Source organism: Symphalangus syndactylus, chromosome 7 (assembly GCF_028878055.3).
Source record: "Symphalangus syndactylus isolate Jambi chromosome 7, NHGRI_mSymSyn1-v2.1_pri, whole genome shotgun sequence".
NCBI lineage: Eukaryota > Metazoa > Chordata > Mammalia > Primates > Hylobatidae > Symphalangus > Symphalangus syndactylus.
The window spans coordinates 7,138,138-7,161,075 of NC_072429.2; the positions used below are offsets into that span (position 1 = coordinate 7,138,138).

The following is a 22,938-nucleotide window of genomic DNA, read 5'->3' on the forward strand; positions in this document are numbered from 1 at the left end:
CACTCTTTTTATTAGCCTGGGTCCTGGGAACAGATGTTCATGTTGTAATAATAATAATAGTAACTGTCTCGAAGCAAAGCCCAGGCTTTGCTCTAGTTGGATAACCTGGTCACTTGCTCAACGGTGAGAGCAGGGACAGGGCCACTTGGCCGGGACTCAGCTTCCCACCCTGACTCAGGCTCCAGCCAACGGGGAGAAGTTCCTGAAGGGAAGGCAGCATGCGGGTTGGGAGGTGAAACAAACCCCTTCACTGTGGTTTGGGGAGTGACTGGGCTGTGCCTCTCCTTCTAGAAGTCTGTGCTCAGGACGTAACTGAGAACGTGGGCCAAGAGTAAGGGACAGGATAGAAGACAGAGCAGGAGAGAGGCTGACTTGCCCTCTTGGGAGAGCTCTATATTTCGTGGCCAATCTACCGTGGGTCTTGGTGCTGTCGCCTTGCATCCAGCAGATTGCCTGCAAGCCCTGAGCAATCAGAAACAAGAGCTTCCTGAGGGAAGCAGCGGGATCTGTCAGCAGGAGCTGAAGGCCATATGGAGCCCCAAAATAACTCAGGCCAATCCTCCCCTCACAGCCAAGCGCGTTGCCCTCCTGAAGGCAAGGCCAGGTGCATTCTCAGCCTCCGCAAGCAGATCTGGGCTCGGCCTAGGGAGGCCGCAGTTCCCCCACAGCATCCCTTCAGACATCAGGGAGCAGGCAGGAGTCCTTCATGGGACCCAGATGGAAATGAAATGTGTGTCCAAGCTCCAGGCTCTTCCAGGGAGAGAAAAGGAGGACACAGAGGCTTTCAGAGCCTAGACATGATGCTACCGCTGCTCGGGGCGGCCAGACAGGAGCTGGCATAGTCCAGACCCATACTCAGGGTCAGGGGCCTTCCTCCCTTGAGGTTTCTGTGCAAGGTGGGGAAGGGCTGGGCTGTGGTCTGGGGCCTCTCCTTCAGCTCAGTCCATCAGGGCTGCCCAGAAGCTCCCTGCCTCCTGGAGGCTTCCAGGAGCCACACTGTGGCTTCCAGTACTCAGGTTGTCCCTCAGCTCCCAGCGCCAGCACCCGGCTTTCCTGCTGAACCTTCGGGCCAAGTCTGTCTTCCACTCAGGCTGTACCAATTCCGCCTCAAAGGTCCAGGGCCAGGAACTTGGGCTGGAGTCAAGAGTCCAGGGTGGGCGCAGTGGCTCACGCCTGTAATCCCAGCATTTTCGGAGGCTGAGGCAGGCAGATCATGATGTCAGGAAATCGAGACCATCCTGGCTAACACGGTGAAACCCTGTCTCTACTAAAAATACAAAAAAAAAAATAGGCAGGCGTGGTGGTGGGTGCCTGTAGTCCCAGCTACTCGGGAGGCTGAGGCAGGAGAATGGTGTGAACCCGGGAGGCGGAGCTTGGAGCTTGCAGTGAGCTGAGATTGCGCCACTGCACTCCAGCCTGGGTGACAGAGTGAGACTCCATCTCAAAAAAAAAAAAAAAAAAAAAGAGTCCAGAGTCCAGCCCAGTCCACCAGTCAGCAGCTGGTAACCTTGTCCACCCCACTTTACCCTTGAGGGTCCGGGTTTATTCATCTGTAAAGTGGGTAGTCATTTCCCTATGGTCATTTTAAGGATTAAGTGACACAGACATGTGAGAACAAAAGACACTGAAGAACGATAGAGTCTATGTCTTCTTTAACTTAAGTCCCTGGAGTTCAGAACCTGTCCGGGTAAGGTGGAGCAGGTGCTTCACCCAGGAGCCTTGGAAACAGTGCTGAGTTCAGCTCCCTATCCCTTAAGGGGACAGGGACTGTCCCTGTTCCAGAAGAAGCCAGCAGAGGTAGTCCCAAACAAAGAGGCCCATTTGGCCCTTGCAACAGCGCCCAGGGCCAGCTGAGGCTCCAGACACCTGCCCGGGGGCAGACCTGTCCTGGGCCCTGTAAGAAAACTTAGAATTCAGGCCTCTTCTCAGAGCTTCTGGGGACCCTTCACAGAGAGAAGTAAAACTGAACAGAATCATGGACTCTGAGAAGGCCCAGGGCTGGTCAGTTCTTTCTCGTGGCAGGAGAAGGAATAAGTCATAAATGTCCTGGGGCTTCCGGGACACATGCTGACCAGGGGCCACGTGGCCCCAGCCCCTCCCAACAAACCAACGTTTGGGTTTGGAGTAGGGGGACTGGCAACATCATCCTAAATGGGCTTTCAGCTCTGTTTCCAGAGCACACCTCACCCTGATGGTGAGATAGAGCAATATAAGATACTTATTCTTACCAGTATTGTTTCTGCTAGCAAGTTCTGTCCAATGCATTATGACAAGAAAAGGGAGAAAAGTTTAACCACCAGAAGGGAAAAAATGAAATTACCATTAATTGTAGACATGATTGACTTCTGCAAACTCCAAGGCTATTAGAACGAATAAGATGCTATACAAAGCCATATACAAAACACAACAGCAATAGCCAGTTAAAGATGTAATGAAGAGAAATCAGGGAAGATGGTGGAGTAGGAGGCATCAGGATTCCGTCTCTCCATGTAGATGACAAACGAACTGGCAGAATCTGTCTAACTATTTTGAAATTTTGGAGTCTATTTGAAAGCTTGCAGCTCCAGAGGAGGGCTTGGATAGTAAATCATGGTGAATTCTGGTCAATTCCAGCTCTTAACATGGTAGCAGCTACCTATCCCCCACCCCCAAATCCCATGGCAGGCTGTGCATGTGTTTGTGGAACAGCTTACATACAGCCTGTGGGAGCCAGGGTGGGCCATAAAGACCTTGCACTCCAAATATCAATATCAGGGATCTGTGTTCTGCTGCCTCTGATCATGGATGTGCAGACACAGAGGTGGGCCCCCACTGCTATAATCCCCACTTGATGAAAAGGCTTCCATGGCATTTAAAGAGCCAGAACCTTTAAATTCCCCACTACCTCCCCTTTAATTGTTCCCATTTTCCCCATTTGGGAGCCAGGCATTTAAGGACTAGAACATTCAAAAGCAATGACATATGTGGGGAAGTTTATAAAGGTACTGCAATTTCCCTGGGAAAGGTACAGCCTCAGAAAAGACCCAAGAAGACTTACCATTTATACCTTATGCTGATCCCAGCACAGAGGCAACCTATAACTTTTTTTTTTTTTTTTTTGAGATGGGGTTCTGCTCTTGTTGCCCAGGCTGGAGCACAGTGGCGCAATCTCGGCCCACTGCAACTTCCGCCTCCTGGGTTCAAGCAATTCTCCTGCCTCAGCCTCCTGAGTAGCTGAGATTACAGGCGCCGCCACCATGCCTGGCTAATTTTTTTGTATTTTTAGTAGAGACAGGGTTTCTCCATGTTGAGGCTGGTCTCGAACTCCTGACCTCAGGTGATCTGCCTACCTCAGCCTCCCAAAGTGCTGGGATTACAGGATTACAGGCGTAAGCCACAGCACCTGGCCAACATTTTTTTTTTTTTTTTTAAACCAAAACGGCAAACCCTGGGGAAGGAGAATCTGATTTCAAGAGTTGCCACATTGTAAGAGTCAAACGTCTAGTTTTCTGCAAAATAAATACCACAAAGCATATAAAGAAACAGGAAAACATGGTTCATTTGAAGGAAAAATAAGTAAATCAACAAACTGTCCCTGAGGAAGACTACATGACAGACTTATTAGACAAAGGCTTTGAAACAACTGTCCTAAAGATGTGCAAAGAAGAAGTAGCAGTCAAGAAAAAGATGGATGAACAAAATGGAATTATCAATAAAGAGACAGAAAAACATACAAAGGAACCAAAAATAAATTTTGGAGCTATAAAGTATAATAACTGAAATGAAAAATTCACTAGAGGTATTCAAAAGCAGATTTGAGCAGGTCAAAGAAAGAATCAGCAAACTTGAAGATAGGGCAATTGAAATTATTGAGTCTGAGGAAGAGGAAAATAAGAAAGATTGAAAAAGTGAACAGAAGCTACAGGACCTAAGCAGTACCATAAAGCAGACCAACATACACTTTGTGAGAGTCCCAGAAAGAGAAGGGAGAGAAAGGTATAGAGAGATTATCTGAATAATTAATGGCTGAAAACTTCCCAAATTTGTTGAAAAACATGAATATAAACATCCAGGAAACTCAGTGAACCAAGTAGGATAAACTCAAAGAGACCCACAATGAGACACATTATAATCAAACTGGAAAATACAACAACAAATAGAGAATATTGAGAGCAGCAAGAAAGAAGTGAGTCATCACATAAAAGGGGTCCTCGGCTGGGCACAGTGGCTCACACCTGTAATCCCAGCACTTTGGGAGGCCGAGGCAGGTGGATCAAGAGGTCAAGAGATGGAGACCATCCTGGCCAACATGGTGAAACCCCATCTCTACTAAAAATACAAAAATTAGCTGGGCGTGGTGGCACATGCCTGTCATCCCAGCTACTTGGGAGGCCAAGGCAGGAGAATCACTTTAACCAGGGAGTTGGAGGTTGCAGTGAGCTGAGATTGTGCCACTGCACTCCAGCCTGGTGATAGAACTAGACTCTGTCTCCAAAAAAAAAAAAAAAAAAGTGATCCTCAATCAGATTATCAAGAAATTTCCCATCATAAACCTTAGAGGCCTTGGCAGGCACAGTGGCTCACACCTGTAATCCCAGCACTTGGAGAGGCTGAAGTGGGCAAATCATGAGGTCAGGAGATCAAGACCATCCTGGCCAACATGGTGAAACTCCGTCTCTACTAAAAATACAAAAATTAGCTGGGCATGGTAGCGTGTACCTGTAGTCCCAACTACTTGGGAGGCTGAGGCAGGAAAATCACTTGAACCCAGGAGGCAGAGGTTGCAGTGAGCCGAGATTGTGCCATTGCACTCCAGCCTGGTGACAGAGCGAGACTCTGTCTCAAAAAAAGAAAAAGAAGAAAATAAAAGAAAAGAAACCTTAGAGGTCAGAAGGCAGTTGGTTGATATATTCAAAATGCTGAAAGCCTGTCAACCAAGAATCCTATGTATGGCAAAACTGTCCTTCAAAAACAAGTAGAAAGTTAAGACATTCCTAGATAAACAAGAATTGAAGAAAGTCACTACCACAAGGCCTACCTAGAAGAAATGCTAAATGAAGTGCTTCAGATTGAAATGAAGGACACCAAAGAGTAATTCAAAGCTGTATTAACAAAAATATCTGGTAAAGATTTATCCATGGGCAATTATAAAAGCTGGTATTATAACTGATTTGTAGCTCTACCTTTTTTTACATGATTTAAGAGACTAATACATTAAGAAAATAAGTATTAGTCTGTGCTTTTGAATATAATAAAAATGTAATTTTGTGACATCAATAACTAACAGGGTGGGGACAGAACTGTATAGGAGCAGAGTTTTTGAATGCTATTGAAGTTAAACTGGTCTAAATTCAAATTAGAGTGTTATAACTTTAGGATGTTAAATGTAATCCCCGTGGTAGCCACAAAGAAAGTAGCTATAGGATATACACAAAAGGGAACAAGAAAGGAATTAATGTTTCACTACAAAAAAAGAACACAGTACTGCAGGAAATAAGGAACAAAAAGATACAAGGCAAAAAAAAAAAAAAAAAAAAAAAAAAAAACAGCAAAATGGCAGGAGTAAGTCCTGTCTTAACAGTTATTATTTAAAAAGGAAATAGATTACACTCTCTAGTCAAAAGACAAAGATTGGCAGAATGGATTTTTTAAAAAAGACCCAACTATATATTGTCCACAGGAGATTCATTTTAGATCCAAAGTCATAAATAGGTTAAACATGAAGGGACTGAAAAAGATACTCCACGTAATCAGTAACCAAAAGAGAGTGGGAGCAGCCATACTAATAACAGAAAAAATACTTTAAATTTTAAAGGATTGCCAGAGACAAGGAAGGGTATTACATATCAATGAAAATCTAATATAGCAAGAAGATTTAACAATTATAAACGTTTATGACCCAAAAACAGGTCATTAAAATATATGAAGCAAAAATGGGCAGAATTGAAAGGAGAAATGGACAGCTCTATAATAACAGTCAGAGACTGCAATACCTCACTCTCCAGTCTAATGCTTTCCCAATTGAGCTATTTCAGCAGCTGCTACCTCACTCTCAATAGTGGATAGAATGACCAGACAGAAGATAGGTAAGGAAATAAAGGACTTAAACTTCACAATAAACCAACTAGGTCTAACAGACATATACAGAACTCTACTCAACAACAACATACACAATCTTCTAAAGTGCACATGGGATATTCTCCAGGATAAGCCATATGTTAGGACACAGATTAAGTCTCAATAAATTTTAAAAGAGAGATATCATACAAAGTATTCTCTCCAACTATGACAGGATGAAATTAGAAATCAATAATAGAAGGAAAACTGGAAAATTCACAAATTTGTGGAAAGTAAACAACACATTCTTAAACAACCTGTGCATTGAAGAACAAGTCCCAAGGGAAATTCAAAAATACTTAGAGATGAATGAAAATGAAAACACAACATACTAAAACATGAGATACAGCAAAAATAGTCCTTAATGGAAAATTTATAGCAGTAAACATATTAAAAAAGAAGAAAGATCTCAAAATAATAACCTAATTGTACAATGTAAAGAGCTAGAAAAAGAGGAACAAACTAAACCCAAAGCTAGCAGAAGGAGGGAAATTATAAAGATTAGAGCAGAGATAAATAAATTAGAGAACAGAAAAACAAAAGGAAAAATTTAAAAAGCCTAAAGTTGGTTCTTCAAAAAGATTAACAAAATTGACAAACCTTTAGCTAGACTGACTGAAAAAAAAGAGATGACTCAAGTTATTAATATCAGAAATGAGAGTAGGGATACTATTACCAATTCTACAGAAATTAAAGGGATTATAAGAGTACTATAAAAAATTATATGCCAACAAATTGGAAATTTGAACAAATTGGAATTTCTAGATGAAATTCCTAGAAACTGAAATCACGAAAAAAAATTAGAAACCCTAAATAGATCTATAATAATGCGGTTTAATTAGTAATTAAAAGCCTTCCAACAACAAAAAAGTCCTGGACCTGGTGGTTTCACTGGTGAATTCTACCAAACATTTAAGAAACAACCATCACCAATCCTTCTCAAACTTTTCCTAAAAATTAAAGAGGCAGAAACACTTCCTAACTCATTTTATGAGGTCAGCATTACTTTGATACCAAAGCCAGACAGAAGCACTACAAGAAAAGTAAACTACAGACCAATATCCCTTATGATGCAAAAATCCTCAACAAAATATTAGCAAACTAAGTTCGGCAGCATATTAAAGAAAATTATACACCACAACCAAGAGAGTTTTATTCCTGGAATGCAAAGATGGTTCAACATACGAAAATCAATCAATGTAATACAATAGATTAACATGATGAAGGAAAAAACACATGATCATTTCAATTGATGAAGAAAAAGCATTAAACAAAATTCAATGCTCTTTCATGATAAAAAAAAAAAATACTCCAAAAACTGGAATAGAAGGAAACTACCTCAACATAATAGAAGTCACATATGAAAAACACATAGCTGGCCAAGCGCAGTGGCTCATACCTGTAATCCCAACACTTTGAATGGATCACGTGAGTTCAGGAGTTGGAAACCAGCCTGGGCAACATGGTGAAACCGTGTTAAAAATACAAAAATACAAAATACAAAATGAGCTGGGTGTGGTGGCATGCACCTGTAGTCCCAGCTATTCAGGAGGCTGAGACAGGAGAATCATTTGAACCTGGGAGGCAGAGGTTGCAGTGAGTCGAGATTGTGCCACTGCACTCCAGCCTGGGTGACAGAGCCAGACTCCGTCTCAAAAAAACACTGGGGGAAAGCTTCATGATATTGGATTGGGCAGTGACTTTTTGGATATGACACCAAAGACACAGGCAACAAAAGACAAAAATAGACAAATTTGACTTCATCAAAATGGAAAACATTTGTGCCTCAAAGGACACTATCAACAAGTAAAAAGATAACCTACCGAATAGGAGAAGATATTTACAAATCACATAGCTAATGAGGGATTGGTGTCCAGAATATCGAACAAACTCCTAAAGCTCAAAAACAAACAAATCCCAAACAACTCACTTCAAAACTGGGTAGAAGAGGACTCTTGGGGCTAGCTGCCTCATGCCCCTGCAGAGGTCCCAGCAGCAGCCACGCTTGAAGCGTGAGCTCCAGTTCTGTGGGGCTTCTCCTCTGATCTGGGTCTTGAAATGCCACAGCTTCTCTTTTGTTCCTTAAATCTCAGGGGTGGGGTAATTACATCTGTCATGGAACCAATTCTATGAATTAAATTTTCTTTGCTTGAAAAAAGTGGGGAAAAGTCTTGAACAGGCATTTTTCTAAAGAATATATACAAATGGCAAATGAAAAGATGCTCAAGATCACTGGTATTTAGGGAAATGCAAATCCAGACCACAATGAGGTACCACTTCCCACCCATTGGGATGGCCTTTATCAAAAAAGCAGAAAACAACAAGCGTTGTCAAGAATGTGGAGAAACTGGAACCCTTTACATTGCTGGTGGTAATTTTAAATGGTGCAGCAGGCCAGGCACGGTGGCTCACGCCTGTAATTCCAGCACTTTGGGAGGCTGAGGCAGGCAGATCACCTAAGGTCAGGAGTTTAAGACCAGCCTGGCCAACATGGTGAAACCCCATCTCTACTAAAACAAAAATTAGCCGGACATGGTGGTGGCACATGCCTGTAATCCCAGCTTCTCGAGAGGCTGAGGCAGGAGAATCGTTTGAACCCGGGAGGCAGAGGTTGCAGTGAGCTGAGATTGCGCCGCTGCACTCCAGCCTGGGTGACAGAGTGATATCCTGTCTCAAAACAAAAATTAAAATTAAAATTAATAATAAATAAAATGGTGCAGCTGCTGTGGAAAACAGTATGGTAAAGGGGGAAACAACCCCCACTGCCCACTGACAGATGAATAGATGAGCAAAATGTGGTATGTGCATGCCATGGAACAGTATTCAGCCTTAAAAAGGAAGGAAATTCTGACGCATGCTACACCAGTAGTGCACCTTGACAAAGATGAATGAAATACACCAGTCACTGAAGGACAAATGTTTTATGATTCCACTTATATAAGGTACCCAGAATAGTAAAAATACATAGAATGTAGAACTGTGGTTACCAGGGGATGGGGGAGGAGAGGAGGAGAGATTGGGGAGTTAGTGTTTAATGGGTACAGGGTTTCAATTGATGATGAAAAACTTCTGTGGATGGATGGTGGTGATGCTTGTGCAACAGTGTGAATGTACTTAATGCCACTTTACATGGTAAATTTAACTTTTTTTTTTTGGTAGAGACAGGGTCTTGCTCTGTCACCCAGGCTGGAGTGCAGTGGTGCAGTCATAGCTCACTGCAGCCTTGAATTCCTGGGCTCAAGCCATCCTCCCATCTCAGCCTCCCAAGTAGCTCGGACTACAGGCATGTGACATTACATCAACCTAATTTTTAAAAACTTTTTCTAGAGATGAGGGTCTCGCCGTGTTGCCCAGGCTGGTCTCAAACTCTTGAGAAGTGTAAATGTGTAAAATTCTGCACCATATTAAAGCAAGGGCAGAAAGGGCTCTGATCTGGGGCTGTGGGCCCACCACAGCCTTTGAGGCTAAAGCAGTGAGATCATTGCCAGCAGCAGTTGGGACATGGTTTCAGCTGCAGGGCTGGATGGGCAGGTAGAGGGTTGCCCCAGCTGCAGCCAGCACAGAAGCCATGGGGAACCATGGCAGTGCAGGTGGCAAGTCTTTTTGGCACAGAGCCTTGGTTAGCAGCAGTTGCTACCTGTGTTGTGGTCCGGCCCTAGCAGGTGGCGAGCTCCCTGTGGGGAGTGCTGGCCTTGGGGGTCCTTTCTCCACAGCAGGCACTGTGCGAGGTACTTCGTGTGCCAGTCTCCACAACCTGAAGAGGGGGCTGCTCCCTCCTCTCAGAGCTCGCAGGTTTCTTCCTGAGACAAGCATGTGGTCCTCACAGGGGTATTCAGGAACCTTCTTTACCTCTGTCCCTTCTGCCACACCTGGCCTGGGGAGAACATCTCTCCAGCCCCCAAGACGCGCTCTGACCAGCTACCTGCTTTTCTTCTGCAAGTTCAATGGATTTCCATTTTGCAGATTTTTTTTTTTTTTTTTTTTTTTTGAGAAGGAGTCTCTCTCTGTCCCCCAGGCTGGAGTGCAGTGGCATGATCTCGGCTCACTGCAGGCTCCGCCTCCCGGGTTCACGCCATTCTCCTGCCTCAGCCTCCCAAGTAGCTGGGACTACAGGTGCCCGCCACCACGCCCGGCTAATTTTTTGTATTTTTAGTAGACAGGGTTTCACCGTGTTAGCCAGGATGGTCTCGATCTCCTGACCTCGTGATCTGCCCACCTCAGCCTCCCAAAGTGCTGGGATTACAGGCGTGAGCCACTGCGCCCGGCCCCATTTTGCAGATGGGGTTTAATGCCAGCCACCCATGCTGAGGGATGTGGGGACCCCAGCAGGAACAGGGTTTGTAAACTGACCATCTCGGCATTACAGATGTCATGTCTAACTGTGCTTTAACTCACTGTGTGGCTTTTTTAAAAAATAGAATTAATTGCCACCCTTACAATCATAATATGAAACAAGTCAGGAGTCCTGGATGTCCTGGATGGCTTTTACACTGGGAAGGTCTGAGCACGTCAGCTCCCAGAGCACAGCAGAGCTTGTGGGTTTTCACTGGCACAGCCGGCCCATCTTCTGTCAGCCCTACACTGAGGAGGAACAGCAGGGCCCTTGGGCACGTTTTCACCTGGCTGGGGGCAGGTGACTGTTACCTCTTTCCAGCATCCACTGGAATAGCAGGGGAATGCACATCCATCTCCAGGGCTGGCCTTCCTTATAAACGCACCACATCGTGCCCCTGTCCCTGCACACATTTCCCGTCTCCCATAGAGGGGTTGGCCTGGGGCCATGCTGTCCCAGAAACTTTGCCAGCGCCAGCGGCCTGGAGCAGGGTGGGCCCTGAGCCTGCCAGCGAGGCCTCCAGAAGGAAGGATGCCCAGCTGGGCACTGGCAGGCATCAGAGTGCCCCCCTGCAGGGTGGCACGTGGGGTCCTGTCCCATGTCTGCCTGTCTCTGCAGAGCTGACCCCACACAATCCTCACCCGCTGTCTCTTGAACTGCCGCAGGAGCCTCAGGACCTCCAGGTGCAGGGCCTGGAGACACACACAAGGAGAGATGCCTGAGGGGCTGGGGGCCGGGCAGCAGGACAGGAGCCATGGAGAGGAAAACCGGGCAGAAGCTCATGCCTCAGCCACTTGGGGCTGTGTGCCAGAGCCAGGCATTTCCTCTCAGTGTCCCGTCAGTGCCCTTGCCACAGCGGGGGCACGTGCCCCCAGCTTCACCATTCCAGGCCTGGAATCAGTTCAGGTGTTCCCAGAGCCTTCATCTGATGAGTGGACTTCAGCTTGGACGAAGGACTCTAAAACGCTGGGGTGCTGGGCGGGCGCAGCAGCAACTCATTTCTCAGGGCCCCAGTCTTCATCCGCATGAATGTCATTTCCACCATCCGCACCTTTCTCTCCTGCTGTTTTCCCCTCCTTGTGCCACACCGTTTTCTGGGTTATGACTGTGTGTTCAGAACCATCACTGCAGCGGCCACAGCCACTCTGCCCGTGGGTCTGTGCACCTCCTCGTCCGTGTTCCCTTTGTTTGCCATCTGCGCTGCTCGAGAGTGTTCGCTGCTGGGATTTAATGCTGAAGCAAGGGCCTTTCTTTCCACAGCTTGTCCCCTTTATTTTCTCAGGATACATTTCCCAGGCTTTGATTAGGATGAAAGGACACTGTAGAACATAAGGCTCTTGGCGCATTGAGCCAAATCTTGGTACAATGAAAGGGACCATGACAACGCATGCCACCCCTCCCCGCAGTGGTGTGTAAGGGGCTGCCCCTGCAGGCCTGCCAGCCCTGGGCATTTAATTAAGTCTCATTCATTTCATGGGTAGGAAGCAGAACCCCACAGGAGCAGCCACACCGTGCATGTATCTAGTTCACACACACCGAGCCCCACGTCCCAACGAGGCAGATAGAGGGAGAAATGGAAAGGCCTCTCTGCAGGGGACGGGCAGAACGTTCCCCATCCGTGCTGAGCCCCTCATGCTGAGATCCCATCTCTGCAGCCCCCAAGACTCCCAGCCCCTTTGTCACGTGCATCATTCAGGCCATGTGCACAAAACACAGATGGGAGACTTAACAGTGATTTCAAGACTTCTGAGAGATATTGTAACAATAAACAATTGTCCCATCATCACTGCCTTTTTTAAAAAGTGTGATACAAGGTCAGGAGATCGAGACCATCCTGGCTAACATGGTGAAACCCTGTCTCTACTAAAAATACAAAAATTAGCTGAGCGTGGTGGTGGGCACCTGTAATCCCAGCTACTCGGGAAGCTGAGGCACGAGAATCCCTTGAACCCGGGAAGTGGAGATTGCAGTGAGCCGAGACCGCGCCACTATACTCCAGCCTGGCGACAGAGCGAGACTCTATCTCAAAAAAAAAAAAAAAAGTGATAAAATGCACATAAATACACATAACATAAAATGTATCATTTTAACCCTTTTTAAGCATACAATTCAGTGACATTAAGTACCTTCATATCATGGTGGAACCATCACCTCCGTCCCCCTCCAGAAATCTTTTCTTCTTCACAAGTGAGACTCTGTTCTCGTGTCCCACCCCCAGCCCCTGGCACTCGCCGTCCCACTGTCTGCATCTGTGCATGTGATGACTCTAGGTGCCTCTGCAAGTGGAGTCACTCAGTGTTTCTGCTGCTGTATCAGGTTCATTTCACTTAGCGTGATGTCCTCAAGGTCATCCGTGTTGCCGCAGGCCCAGAACCTCCTTCCTCTCTAAGGCTGACTCCTGTCCCACTGTGTGGAGAGGCCACGTTTTCTCCATCCATTCGTCACTGATGGATGCTTGGGCTGCTTCCTCATTGCTTTTTAAAAATTATTTGTGGACATCCAAACAATGGAATATTGTGAGGCGATTTTTATAAAAGTGAATGAGGCAGCCCTGCCCTGCCATGGAAAGGTCCTCAAAATGCATTGTTAGAGAAGAAAGCCCAGTGTGGGGGAGTGTGGACAGTATGCTACCTTTTTGTGTAATACAGACAGAAAAGGGGATATGTATTTACATTTCCTTGTTTTTGCATAAAGAAGCTACAGAAAGACAAGAAACGAATAAAAGCAGTCACTTATGGGTGGAGCGAGGGACCCTTGTTACATGGCTGTTTTTGCACACAAGGAACGTGATGCTCTGATCACTCTGCACACTCCCTGACCCCCAGTCAGTCACTCCCCCCTACCCTTCCAGGAGCCACTGCCTGGCTCCTGACACCTAAGCATATACTCCCATGATCACACCACGTTGCCCCCAGCTCCACTGAGCCTCTGCACATGCTGGTCAGTCTGTCTGGCATGTCTCTCTGCAGATTCCTTCCTGCCCTCAGCCCTCAGTGCAGCCGCCCTCACCCAGCCCATTCCAGGCAGGCTGGAGCTCCTGCTGGAGGGAGGAGGAACTGGCTGTCCCTGGCGGATAGAGGAGCAGCAGTGTCCTCTGCGTCCCCAGCTGTCCTCATGCAGAGGCCAGAGGTGGCATCTGGCCTGTCTGCACCAGCACGCCTGCAGGGAGGGGTGGGAGTGGCGGGGGAGCCCCCTGGTGGCAGCAGCTCTGACCTCACCTTCTCTTAGGGGGTCTCCCAGGACATCCACCGCAGTGAGCACAGAGTGGTCACCCCCTTTCCCTCATAGCACGCCCGCAGTGGGGCAGTCTCTGCACAGCTCTGCCTCCCCCACCAGCTCCCTGAGGTTGGGCTTTGTCCTCATTGCCTGGAATGGAGCCAGGAGTCGCTCCATGCGTACACGCATGAATGGATGACCCTTTGCAACTGCAGGAAAACACTGAAGGCTGCGGCACAAGGATAGCCTGTTCATTGAGACCCAGACCTGGACCCGGCTGGTGACACGATGGGTGATTGGAGGTCGGAGGGCCACTGGCAGCCCAGCCCCTCTCTGGGCATCCCTGTGGGTCACAATAGTTCAGCAACCACCACCACCCCTGGCTCCAGCGTGAGCTAGTTGCTCCAGAGCAGAGCTGGATCTGAACACTGCTCCCACCTCCCGTGTGCCCAGGACCTGGTTCCAGGCCAGGCCCCAGGTCCCCTGGGAGCCTCCTGGCTGTCTCTTTAAAGTGGCAGCCTCCTGGCCTCCTTCAGAAAGGCCCTTGCTGCCCCAATGGCAAACCATCCTGCAGAGGCTTCCAGAGCCACCTCCACCCTTGCCACTGGCTCGTCAAGAAAATTGGGCTGGGATCTGGGGCAGGCCCAACGCTGCAGGGTGAATAGGTGCCAGGTGTCCAGCAGGAGACAGCGGACCTCCCAGGCTCACAGGTTTTCTGTCTGGTGGAATCAGACTGAGCTGCCGGGCCCTAGGCAGGAGGCAGAGCAGCGTGCACCCTGCAGCTGGCCCATCCCGCAGCTAGCCCCCTCCCGCTGAGCATGTGCAGCTTCCTGCATGCCCACCTGCTCAGCCGCCTCCCCCTGGGACAGACAGGAGGTGATTTTGTGAAATTTTACAGTTTCATTGGCTGAAAATTGAACACTTACAGCATTGTCAGGGAGGCGAAAATCAGCTATGTCTGTCACCATGGCCAGGACTGTCTGGGCTGCTGTCCACACCAATGCCTGGGCCCTTCCCATGCTGTAACCCAGTCCGAGCACCTCCCACACCCACATGGCCATGGGACAGCCCTCTGAGGGGCTCCCTCTGATCCCCAGTGTCAGCTCTGACCCTCCTCGTCCCTCTGTCTCTACTCCCAGGGCAGGGTCACTCAGAGTGCTGGAAAGGAGAAACAGGCCAGGGTCAGGGTTTGCCATCGGGGCAGCAGGGGCAGCGTGAGCAGGGGAGCCTCGGAGTCCGCAGAAGACCCTGCAGTGAGCTGGCAGGACTCCACAATCAAGAATGTAGGGGCTGGTTAAACAGTCACAGGTTTAGCCAAGACATGTCACTGTGAGGGCTCCTAGGCTTTCAAGGAAGACTGGCCTAGAGGGGTAAGTGGAAGAGCTTCTGAGAGTAAGCATGGGCTCCCTGCACGTGTGTATGGACACCTGCTGCTGCCAGGCCCGTCACTCAGAGCAGGGTCACAGAGGATGTGCTCTGGCCTCTGCCTGGAGGTTTGGGTAGAGAAGACACTGTAACGGCTGCAGCTGGCCTTTCCCTGTGCCAAGTACTGACAGCAGCACCCAGGCACCCAACAAGGCTGACAAGCAGAATCTGCTGATGCCCACCAGAGGGCAGGTGCAGCCTTGGTGGGAAGCAGGGAAAGCTCCGCCGAGGACGAGACATTTCAGCCACACCTGGAGGGATAGGGGAGTGAAGATGGTGGGAGAGCCTTCCTGCAGGAGGGAGCGGCATGTGCCGTGGTTCAGAGTTGGAGAAGGCATTTGGAGGAGAGTACGTGGCTGGCACCAAGAGCAATGGGGTGTGATAGGCGGTGAGGATGGACAGGTCAGCTAGTCCAAATCACAAAGAGCCTGGAATGCCAGGCTAAGGAGGACAGCAGTTTTGACTGTACCTGAGAGAACCCCACCTTAAACAGGCACATATGATGGAGAAGTCCACGGAGCAGCTTCCAGCACAGCAGGATTCAAGGTCCCCAACGCTGTGCTCACTTTCCTACCACAATGGCCCCAGTAGTGTCAGAAACACATTCCACCAGCTCAAAGACTCCAGGGGAAAGAAAGCCTCCAAGTGCCACAGAAGTTCTGGGATTGCAGCTGAGCCCCCCTAATTTGGATGGGGCCAATCCCTGAACCAATCTTTGTGGCCAGAAGCAGGGGGATTAGGCTGATTATCCAGGCTTGTGAAAAACGACCTTCGTGGAGGGGGGCGGGGGCAGAATCTAGAAGAGGCCTGTCCCTGAGTGGGGCAAGAGAAGTAGAGTAGAGAAGAGATGGGTCCTGCAGGAGAGTTGAGAGGCCGTGAGAAGAAGAACGAAGGCTGTGCTGTGAGGAAGGGGCCCTGACAGCACTCCCAGGAAGTGACCACTGGACTCAAGCTGGCACGAAGTGGCTGTGGGGGGAGCCTGCCCAGCCAGGAGCCCTGGGACCAGCAGCTCCCACTCAGGTGCTCCCCACTCAGGTGCACCCAACTCAGGTGTGCCCCCACTCAGGTCCTCACTGCCCCTTGCCATTGCAGGCAGGCACTCAGGTCCTCACTGCCCCTTGCCATTGCAGGCAGGCACTCAGGTCCTCACTGCCCCTTGCCATTGCAGGCAGGCACTCAGGTCCTCACTGCCCCTTGCCATTGCAGGCAGGCACTCAGGTCCTCACTGCCCCTTGCCATTGCAGGCAGGCACTCAGGTCCTCACTGCCCCTTGCCATTGCAGGCAGGCACTCAGGTCCTCACTGCCCCTTGCCATTGCAGGCAGGCACTCAGGTCCTCACTGCCCCTTGCCATTGCAGGCAGGCACTCAGGTCCTCACTGCCCCTTGCCATTGCAGGCAGGCACTCAGGTCCTCACTGCCCCTTGCCATTGCAGGCAGGCACTCAGGTCCTCACTGCCCCTTGCCATTGCAGGCAGGCACTCAGGTCCTCACTGCCCCTTGCCATTGCAGGCAGGCACTCAGGTCCTCACTGCCCCTTGCCATTGCAGGCAGGCACTCAGGTCCTCACTGCCCCTTGCCATTGCAGGCAGGCACTCAGGTCCTCACTGCCCCTTGCCATTGCAGGCAGGCACTCAGGTCCTCACTGCCCCTTGCCATTGCAGGCAGGCACTCAGGTCCTCACTGCCCCTTGCCATTGCAGGCAGGCACTCAGGTCCTCACTGCCCCTTGCCATTGCAGGCAGGCATGCCACAGACGCTGAGTGCCTCCGACATGGTCACCCCAGGCAGCTTCAGCCCACCCCCCACCGAGCCCACAGATGGCGAACAGGCCGGACAGCCCCTCCTGGATGGAGCTCCATCCTCAGCCTCCCTGGAAACACTGATCCAGCACCTGGTTCCCACAGCCGACTACTACCCCGAGGTGGGTGACCCACGCAGCGGGCAGGAGAGTGGGCTCTCCTCCACCAGGCATGGGAGGCAACAGGGCTGGGAGTGGCCTTGGGCCAGGGTACAGGGCCAGCTGGGAAGCATGCCCCTCCTGGTGCCCTCCTGAGCGTGTGCCCTCTTTCTCGTGTGTCCCCCAGAAAGCCTACATCTTCACCTTCCTGCTGAGCTCTCGCCTGTTCATCGAGCCCCGGGAGCTCCTGGCCCGGGTCTGCCACCTGTGCATCGAGCAGCAGCAGCTGGACAAGCCGGTGCTGGACAAGGTGAGGTGGAGGGCAGGCCAGGGGTCTGAGAGTGTGCCAGCACTGCCCTGCCATGTCCTCAAGGCATCAGCCTCTCGGGCAGGCAATGATCGTCCCCGTTTTCCTGACAAGGTGGCTACCGGGTGTTTCCACCTTGTGTGAGGCCCAGAGCCAGAAGGAGCAGAACAGGACCTTTAACCTCCATGTAGTTTTCCAGTGCCCTACAGAAACCCTTGAGCCCATTAAGCCCAGACCTGAGTGTCCGGAGCCCGGTCAGTAGGACCCATCTGTGGCCGGGAGGGCCTGCTGCCTCTGGTGGGCTTCCTTCCCCCAGCACATCCGCTCCACCTTCCCTGTCCTGGCCAGGTCCTGCGGGCTGCCTCTATTACACACGCGTCCACCTACGGACTTTCTACAGCTAGTGAGAGAAACCCAACTTCAACCCGCCTGAACCAAAAGGACTGAGCTGGCTCCTGTACCTGCCCTATCTCAGGGACCGCTGGCTTGGGCCCCAAACCACAGCATTGCACCGTGGCCTGTCTCCCTCCCACCCTCTGCTACCGTTTCCCTGGGCTGGCCTCCCTCGGGCTGGCTGGTGTGGTGCTGGGCCGCCTCCGCCGCGCCAGGCTCACCCACCACCCTTTCCAGTCACGTGGAAGCCTCAATTCCTTTTCTTTACTGGTCCAGTGAGTCTCCTCATTGGCGTATCCTAGTTCACGTGGCCACCTGTGAGCCAATCACTGTGCATGACGGAGTATGCACTGCTCTGATTGGTCGGCACAGACCTAGACCCACCCCTGGGGCAGGGTCCACTGCTCTGAGGACTCCGCACTCCCCGCGGCGCGAAGACTCCGGAGGGAGGACGGAGCCATCAACGGCAGAAAGGCCAGAGCAAGAGATGGCCCCGCCCAGAAATGTGTCCGTCCCCCTCCTCTCCCCGTGGGCGCCAAGCAGGATCGCAACCCCCCTCCCCTCCCTGGCACAGAGAGGGCACGAGGCCCCGCCTGCCCCGGCGGCCAGACCCGCAAGGACGCGCAGTGAGGCTCATGTGCCCGCCCAGCGCCCCTCACGAGCGCGGTGCCCCTCGCTTGCCCGCAGGCCCGGGTCCGGAAGTTCGGCCCCAAATTGCTGCAGCTGTTGGCCGAGTGGACCGAGACCTTCCCGAGGGACTTCCAGGAGGAGTCGACTATCGGGCACCTTAAGGACGTCGTGGGCCGCATCGCCCCCTGTGACGAGGTGGGCAGCCGGGCGGGGGTCGCGTCACCCTGGGCCACTCCCGTCCCAGGCCTGCACCTGTTCCCGGCCCGCACCCCAGGGCCCTCATCTCCCCAGCCTGCACACCACGGCCCCTCTAAATCCAGCCCCTTTCTGGCCCATCAAGGAATCAGGCACTGCCGAGCTGGGAGGGAACGCGGAGTCTGGTGACCTCTCCCTGACAGCTCTCACCAATGTCATCAGATGGCGGGTGAGAGAGACCCATTCATGGGCTCTTGGGGCCAGGTGGCCAGGCTGTTGGCCTCTGACCTACTAGGCGGGGCTGGCAGAGGCCTGTCCTGGGCCTTGGCCGTGGAGACCTCCCCCTCCTGCCCCTGCCCCACTTCCCGTGCAAGAAGGGCTGGGCTGGTGGTCAGTGCTGCTAGGCAGGGACCCGCAAATCAGGGCCAGGGAAGAGCGTCTACAGGATGAACAAAAAAACAGTAGCAGGGAAAATGGCCCACACCTGTCCATGCAGATTCTCCCGGGATCCTCTCTGCCTCCAGGGGTAAGCTGCAAACCTTCAGGGTAGGGGCAGGGGAGGGGACAAGACCTCACCCCTGCAGTTAAACCACACCAGGTAAACACAGCCCTTGCCCTCAGGAACCCCAGTGGCTTGGGAGGCCTTGGGTGTGCTGGGCATCAGGTGCTGCTGTGGCCCACACCCGCTTTGCTCTCCCAGCTGTGTTACTCTGAGGAGAGCACTGAACGGTCTCCAAGCCTCACTTCCCTTATGGGCGAAAGGAGGACAAAAATCTTCACCTCCCAGGATTATGGAGACAGATGTCTCCTGGTGTGTTTAGAAGGGGCAAGTTTATCAGCATCCCGGAATGCCACTGTGGGCAGCACTGGTGTAGCATTACCTGGAAGGGGGAAACGTGGGCGGGGGCGCATGTTGGTCATCCTGGAAGGAAACGGAACATGGCAAGCTGGTAGCTGGTGACATGCTGCAGAGTAGGTCTGGACATGGCAGAAGAGCTGCATGTGAGACAAGGGAAAACTTCCAACACAGGCTGGGCAACAGGAAGCCAAACGCCCACGGCAGACACCACTCAGCCTCTGAGGGAGGCACTGCCCGGGGTCACTTCACACAGCAGGGAAGTGACTCAGAACTGAGCAGGCAAGTTCTGAGGTTCAGTGAGATGAGGGCGGTTTCCTCTTCCTCCTCCCCGCACTTCTCCCCTCCTCTGTTCTGTTCCTCACCCCCTCCTCTTCCTCCTCCGCATCCCCTAATCCATCTCGAGATTGTGACATTTGGCTGCAGCACAAAACAGGGCCAGGGAACAGTTGATGATTGGATGGGTGGGGAATGGGGACAGTGGAAACAGGGGATGGGGTGCTGGCTGACTGGCTGGGAAGACATTTGGCTACTTTTATAGATGAATGTGGGAAAGAATAGGTGACTGGGTAATTGGATAGGCAGGTGGATGCATGGGGTAAGTGGATGTGGAAAGATTAACGGAAAGAAGAGAGGGAGAAATGTAGGAAGGGTGGACAGGTGGGTGGGTGGGTGTTTGAATAGATGGAGGGGAAAGTGGATGGGTGGGTGGGTGGGTGGATGGGTGAATAGATGGAGAGGAAGGTAGATGGGTGGGTGGGTAGATGGGTGAATAGGTGGAGAGGAAGGTAGATGGGTGGGTGGGTGGATGGGTGAATAGATGGAGAGGAAGGTAGATGGGTGGGTGGGTGGATGGGTGAGAGGGTGAATGTTAGATAGGAGGGAGCAAGGGTAGATGAGTGAATTGATGGTTCTGTTGGGGGGTTGGGGGTCACTGTAAAAGAGAGGTGGGTGACAGCAGCTGAGTGAAGAGATGGGGACAGGTGGATGGGGATGGATGAGTAAAAGTGCGTGGTGGACTGATGGGTGGGCAAGTGGATTTGTGAGTGGGCAGATGTTAGAAGGAAGGAAGGGGAGAGGAGTGAATTGATGGATCTGGGGTGGATCACTGTATAAAAGAGGAGGTGGGTGGTAGCACGTGGCTGGAGAAGAGGTGAGTGTGGGGATGGTGGGTGCTGGGTGGATGGTATGCAGGAGTGAGGCCCCAGTCTCCTGTTTTGTTCCCTTTGACCCCCAAGGGTCAGCAGTGAGGTCTGTCATATGACCAGGCAGATGTGACCTGCCTGATGTTGGAGCCATGTCTCGGTGGTGGGGCTGGGGTAAGCCCTGGCCTGGTTCCCCTCGGGAAACTAGTAGCACCTGTCCACCTGGAGAACCCACAGGTCTGTCACCAGGCTGTGTAGTGTGGACTGGAATAGGAGTTCCCCAGTCCCAACCTAGGCCCTGGCCAGGGGTGCTTCCGCATGTCTCTGGTGACCTCAAGTTGCCCTTCCACAAAAAAGCACGCACCAAAGAGGACCTTCTCCGGGCACTGCCTCTCCTCACTGGGCGCTGCTGTGGACTATGGGTTGTTCCCCTCCTGGTGCAGAACGGTTCGGGCTGGAAGAGCCCTGGACCAGAATGATGAGGCGGCACCTGAGACCCAGCCTGAACCCACCCAGATCCAGACTCGGAAACCACAGCTGTGTGACCTCAGGCAAGGTGCTTTGCCTCTCTGAGCCAGTTTCCTTATTGGTAAAACAGGATAATACCTGTCCCCACCACGCAGCTTTGCAGTGAGGAGTCCCTGAAGTCAGGTGTGCGCTTGCTTCAGCGCTCAATCAACGAGGGCTATGAGGAGAACAGATGGTTCCCCAAATCAGGCATATGAGCGTTGTTTCTTAAGTTTTACAGAACTTTCACTGTGAAACATTTCCAACATGCAAAAGTGAAGAATGGTTACCATGCCCTCCTCTGTCCTCATCACCCAACTCCAACAATAATATTTTGCTGAACTGGTTTGTCCTGTCCCCTCACACATTTTGCTTTCCCACAAGTTAGCTGTAAGCAAACCATAGACGTAGGCTTTGCTTCCAAAATATTTCAGCATTATCTTTTTGAAAGATTGCTCACACAAGGGTGGAATAAAAGGACAGAAAGTGCTGTGCACAAGATAATGAGGTGAGCACAGGTCTTTTCAGAGCTGTGTGTCTTTGGGCAAATTACTTAATCTCTCTGGGCCGTGTCTTTCTGTAAAAGGGAGGGTGATCGTTCCTCCCTCACAGGGCTGTGAAAGAACAACAGAGCTCAGGGCTGCAGAGGAGACAGCAGTGGGCTCCCTATCAGAGTGACAGTGAAAGGTGGCACCTTCCTCTTTCCCCCGCCCACTCCCATGTCATCACTGTGCTCCACACCAGCTCTCGGCAGCTGGAGCAGCACTGGAGAGGGACTGAGGAGGCCACTCTCCATGACCGTGGTTCTGGGGACTCCCAGGAATTCCTTCCCAGCATCGGGCCACCCTGTGCTGGGCAGGGAACCCAGAGGAGTGTCATGGCCAGCCCAGCCTTTGTGGGGCTCCCGGTAGGTTGGACGCAGTAGTTAGAGCTCAGGGAGGCCAGTGCCAAGGCTGAAGGAGGCTCAGGGAGCCAGGGAGGACCTCAGTGCTCTGGCCATACCCATTGGGCCTGCCACAGAGGAGGCTGACTCCACAGGCAGCACCTCTCCGAGGACTGGTCTTGCTTGCTTGCTTTTTTTTTTTTTTCTGAGACGGAGTCTCGCTCTGTCACCCAGACTGGAGTGCAGTGGCGTGATTTGGCTCACTGCAACCACCACCTCCTGGGTTCAAGCGATTCTCCTGCCTCAGCCTTCTGAGTAGCTGGGATTACAGGCATGCACCACCACGCCCAGCTAATTTTTGTAGTTTTAGTAGAGACGGGGTTTCGCTATGTTGGCTAGGCTTGTCTCGAACTCCTGACCTCGTGATCTGCCCTCCTCGGCCTCCCAAAGTGCTGGGATTACAGGCATGAGCCACCGCGCCCGGCCTGGTCTTGCTTTCTAACTCGCCCACACGGACTGTCTGGGGAACTGACCGCCGCCCTCTGAGGCTCCCTCTGTGGCAGAGGTGGCAGAAAGCTGACATAGAGGACAAACCAATGGAGGGAGCAGACCCCCAGGAGCCTCATTAGCTCCTGCATCAGCTTTCTGCCACCTCTGCCTGTTATTTAGTAGGCAGGAGGACATTGGCCCTAAGCTGGCTCAGGAGGGGTCTCCTAGAATTTCAGAGAACAGAGGCCCGTGCTCATCTGGCCTCATCTGGTCAGGGACAGGGATTCCAGCTGTGAAATGCCCAGTCCAAGGAGCTTGGAGGCACCTGGAGAGCCGTGGCTGCCACCCAGGCCACCGTCGGACGACTCCGCATTCACACCCGGCTGTGTGGGTGCAGCAGATGGCTTGTGGAAATAGAAGGAAAAGCGGCTCCAGACCTCCCAGCCTCCCGGGCAGCCTCCCAGCTATGATCAGTGCGGAGAGAGGGCTTCAGCCCGAGGCAGGAGGGGCAAAGCGCTGTTCCACCCCAGCACGGCCTGGTGCTCCATACACGTGGACCCACGACA

The 22,938-nt window shown here is 51.5% G+C and overlaps 1 protein-coding gene across 7 annotated transcripts in view; it reads left to right on the forward strand.

The window, feature by feature from the left end:
• Positions 1-22,938, forward strand: part of RASGEF1C (RasGEF domain family member 1C) — a 109,658-nt gene that overhangs the window by 50,959 nt on the left and 35,761 nt on the right. For 6 of the 7 annotated variants that reach the window (XM_055284930.2, XM_055284929.2, XM_063642493.1 and 3 more), the window contains 3 exons: positions 16,809-16,991; positions 17,155-17,277; positions 18,355-18,492. In XM_055284930.2, coding sequence (XP_055140905.1) covers positions 16,815-16,991; positions 17,155-17,277; positions 18,355-18,492 — 438 coding nt within the window. In that variant the 5' untranslated portion in view covers positions 16,809-16,814. Of the gene's footprint in view, positions 1-16,808; positions 16,992-17,154; positions 17,278-18,354; positions 18,493-22,938 lie in introns of those variants that run through there. The other variant, XM_063642492.1, reaches the window with a different exon arrangement.